Below are 4186 nucleotides of genomic sequence, written 5' to 3' on the forward strand. Positions count from 1 at the left end.
TTAAAATATTTAGTTAAAAAACAATTAAATTAATATAGCAGCTACAATTTTCAACCCTTTGTTCATTAGATAACTAAAGTTTGACAAGAACAAATATTAATTTTATAAAGCTAATAAAGTTTTATTTGATAATATTTGCAAATAAACTTTTAATTTTGTTTATCACTGAGAATACAAACAGTTAACAACTTAAAATTAAATATACAAATTAAAGATAACTACTAAAATGACATGAGAATCAAAATAAAACAAAAATTATTCTATAGTTATTTAAATTTGCAAAGCTAAATACGAATGTCATTCTCAATTTGCTAGTATGTATTTTCCTTTCAAATAAATTGTATATTATTATATCTGATTAAGTCATATCATTGTCTAAATTATAATTCACAATAAATTATTGTAATATAAATTTAGAATATTGTCCTAGATTTCAACTTTAAAATAGACATGTGACCTTAATGAGAATTACTAAAAATATTGAGAATATTGTCTAAAAAAGAACACTTATATTTCAATTAATATCAATGACAAAATTAGATAAATTTTTACAATACCATTAATGAGATTAAAATAATTAGTTAAAAACAATTAAATTAATATAGCAACTACAGTTTTCAACCCTTTGTTCATTAGATAACTAAAGTTTGACAAGAATAAATATAAATTTTATAAAGCTAATAAAGTTTTATTTGATAATATTTGCAAATAAACTGTTAATTTTGTTTAACACTGAGAATACACACATTTAACAACTTAAAATTAAATATACAAATTAAAGATAACTACTAAAACGACATGAGAATCAAAATAAAACAAAAATTATTTTATAGTTATTTAAATTTGCAAAGCTAATTACGAATGTCATTCTCAATTTGCTAGTATGTATTTTCCTTTCAAATAAATTGTATATTATTATATCTGATGAAGTCATATCATTGTCTGAATTATAATTCACAATAAATTACCGTAATATAAATTTAGCAATCATGTTTTAAAAAATAATTTCTAAATATATTTAAAATTCTATATAATATATATATGAGGCATCATATTATATTACGACACGTGTTAATAATTCTATTACATTTGTGCCGCATCATCCTATAGTCCTAAGTGGCACCTCTAAATTATTATTTTCACTTTACAAATAGATAAATACAATATTTAATCTCCATTGAAGGTCACGGGTTGGAACTTTGGGGAAAATGAAGAAAATTCTAATTTTTAACAAAAATGATCTAACAAGAAAATCACAATCCAATATTTATATTCTCCTAGATTTCAACTTTAAAAATAGACATGTGACCTTAGAAAGTATTTATATCCATATAATATATTAAATCAGAAACATTAGATTATATTACGAGAGATGTTAACAATTCTATTCCATTTGCGCCACATCATCCTATAGTCCTATGTGGCACCTCTAAAATAATATTTTTACTATTCAAGTAGACAAATACAATATTTAATTTCCATTGAAGGTCAGAGGTTCGAACCTTGGGAAAGACGAAGAAAATTCTTAATTTTAACAAAAATGATCTTAAAAGAAAATCACAATTCCAACTATATATATTCTCCTAGGTTTCAACTTTAAAATAAACATGTAACCTTAGAGAGTATCTATATAATATATTATATCGGAAGCATCCGATTATATTATGACACATGTTAACAATTCTATTTCATTTGTGCCACGTAATCCTATAGTCCTATGTTGAACCACTAAAATATTATTTTCACTTTTCAAATAGACAAGTACAATACTTAATCACCATTGGAGGTCAAGGGTTGGAACCTTGGGAAATACGAAGAAAATTCTTATTTTAACAAAAATGATCTAACAAGAAAATCACAATTCCAATTATATATATTCTCCTAGATTTCAACTTTAAAATAGACATGTGACCTTAGAGAGAATTAATAAAAATATTGAGAATATTGTCTAAAAAAGAACACTCATATTTCAATTGATATCAATGAAAAAATCAGATAAGTTTTTACAATACCATTAATAAGATTAAAATAATTAGGTAAAAACAATTTGTATCCAAAATCATTCATCTCAATCATTTTGTCCCATCTTGCATAATCTTAGCTCATGCTCTTACTAACATACCATCCGAGTTACATGTTTAACCGTAGGAATAACTGATTCTCGTTTCTCCTGGGAAGTATAACTCATGAATCCTTCCAATAGGGTAAAGTATCATCGTACACATCCATCACCACTCTCAGGGAGTCTACATTTAAGGCTATGAATCCAAATGAATCAATCAATTTCATACCATGACCAACCGCTTCACACCCTATCAATTTATACCACATACCTAGATAATCTCTTCCAGATCACCACTTAGTAGGTCTCTTCCAAGTCCGTTCCGTATAGTTATTCATAATCATAATAGTGGTACTTCCCAGACTTACTTAAACTGATCATGGTTTATCAGGTTGGTTTCCCCCCACACATCTGACTTCCATGAACTCTCTACAGATGACCAACTATGCACTACACCTTCGGAAATCCCAATTTCAAAACTACCAATCTGACTTGTGGTGACTTGTAACTCCATCCTCAATTTGTACATCCACAACGGTACACTTATGACATTTAAAATATCCTTAGCTCCAACATTGTGTGAATGTTTATACTCCAAGATCAACGAACCAAACACTCCTCAAGAAGATAAATAACAACCAGACTTCCAATAAGCCCATATTACTCTTGCAATCGAAATAAAATGAACTTAAGGTGAACCTTATCATTGCCACACAATTATGACTAGAATTTTCTTCTAAACCAATACCTACTACACACTGCATTATACCGGGTTACATGTCTCTATAAATTCCCACGAATAATCCTCATTGCCTCCCAATAAACTCTTGCAACATAAAATATTCCACATTCTACCCTTAGTCCACATGCTCCAGCTTAGCTTATCTTTTGTTGGCTATCATCAACTAAATTAACCATGCCAACCGTACCTTCCAAGATTGTAGTTAACACATCCTTTGGAGTAGCTTCACTAGATGGAATGATAATCAACTTCTCTTCACAACCAATAAACACCGAGTTGGCAGAAAGCCAATCCATCCCCAAAACAACATCAACCTTCTTAAGTGGTAAACAAATAAGATCAATCTGAAAAACTCTACCATTCACCGAGAGCGAACAATTTTCACAAATCAACGGTGTCTCAACCGCATCATCCATGGCGGTAGTAACCACCATAGGAGGAGACAAGGGAATTGCTTGCAAGCCAAGACGCTTCATGCACCGAATTGATACAAAAGAGTGTGTCGCCCCACAGTCAAACAATACAAAACAAGGATGATTATTGATGAAACACGTACCAGCAATTAAGGCATTGTTGCTCTTAGCCTTCCTTGCATCCAAAGTATAAACTCGACCAGCGCTCCTCCCCTGTATCTGATTCTTATTCTGAGGGCATTCCATAGACATGTGTCCCTCCTTGTGACATGTAAAACACCTAATTCCACTTACAGTACATTTTCCAAGATGATACTTCTTACATACTTGACATTGAGGAGGTTGGTTAGGTCTTGCATGTAGCACCTGTTTCCCCTTGAAAGCCTGGGATCTAGGCCTGAACTGATATCCTGGCCTTCCTTGGTCTCTCTGCCCACTCCTGTACTGATCCCTTTCTTCCTGAACCTTCTTCAAACTGTTCTCAGCCACATAACATTGTCTTAATAGTTCAGCATAAGAAGTGAATTCCCTTTGAGAAACACTATGAGAAATTTCACCCCTCAAACCAAAAAGAAACTGATCAATCTTCCACCTCTCATCAGGAGCGTACGCGGCTTGTCTAGAATACGCAGCCATATCTTCGAACTTTTCAGCATACGCAGCTACTGACATAGCTCCCTGCCTGAGCTGTTGAAATTCAAACTCTTTCTGAGTCCTCAAAGAACTAGGAAAGTACTTATCCAAGAAAACAGTCTTAAAATGCTCCCAATCTCTAGGTATTCCTTGATTGGTCATAAGAGTTGAAGCACTCTCCCACCATCTTACAGCTGGACCCTTCATCATATGAGAAGCAAACACAACCTTATTTTCTTCACTACAATGCACTACCTGAAAAATCCTTTCCATGCCGGTTATCCACTCCTGAGCCTTCAAAGGATTCAGCCCACCATGGAATTCTGGGGGATTCAT

General features: G+C 32.0%; 1 protein-coding gene across 1 annotated transcript; it reads right to left on the reverse strand.

Annotated features, from left to right (window-relative positions):
* Window positions 1-2938: 2938 nt before the first annotated feature.
* LOC127122037 (uncharacterized) lies at window positions 2939-4186 on the reverse strand. The gene has a single exon (XM_051052450.1). It carries the CDS (start codon window positions 4184-4186, stop codon window positions 2939-2941), a length of 1248 nt encoding a protein of 415 aa, XP_050908407.1.

Source organism: Lathyrus oleraceus, chromosome 2 (genome assembly GCF_024323335.1).
Source record: "Lathyrus oleraceus cultivar Zhongwan6 chromosome 2, CAAS_Psat_ZW6_1.0, whole genome shotgun sequence".
NCBI classification, from domain to species: domain Eukaryota; kingdom Viridiplantae; phylum Streptophyta; class Magnoliopsida; order Fabales; family Fabaceae; genus Lathyrus; species Lathyrus oleraceus.

Excerpts from the sequence above, each read along its gene's own strand:
- LOC127122037 (XM_051052450.1), bottom strand. The coding sequence starts at position 4,186 with ATGAATCCCCCAGAATTCCATGGTGGGCTGAATCCTTTGAAGGCTCAG.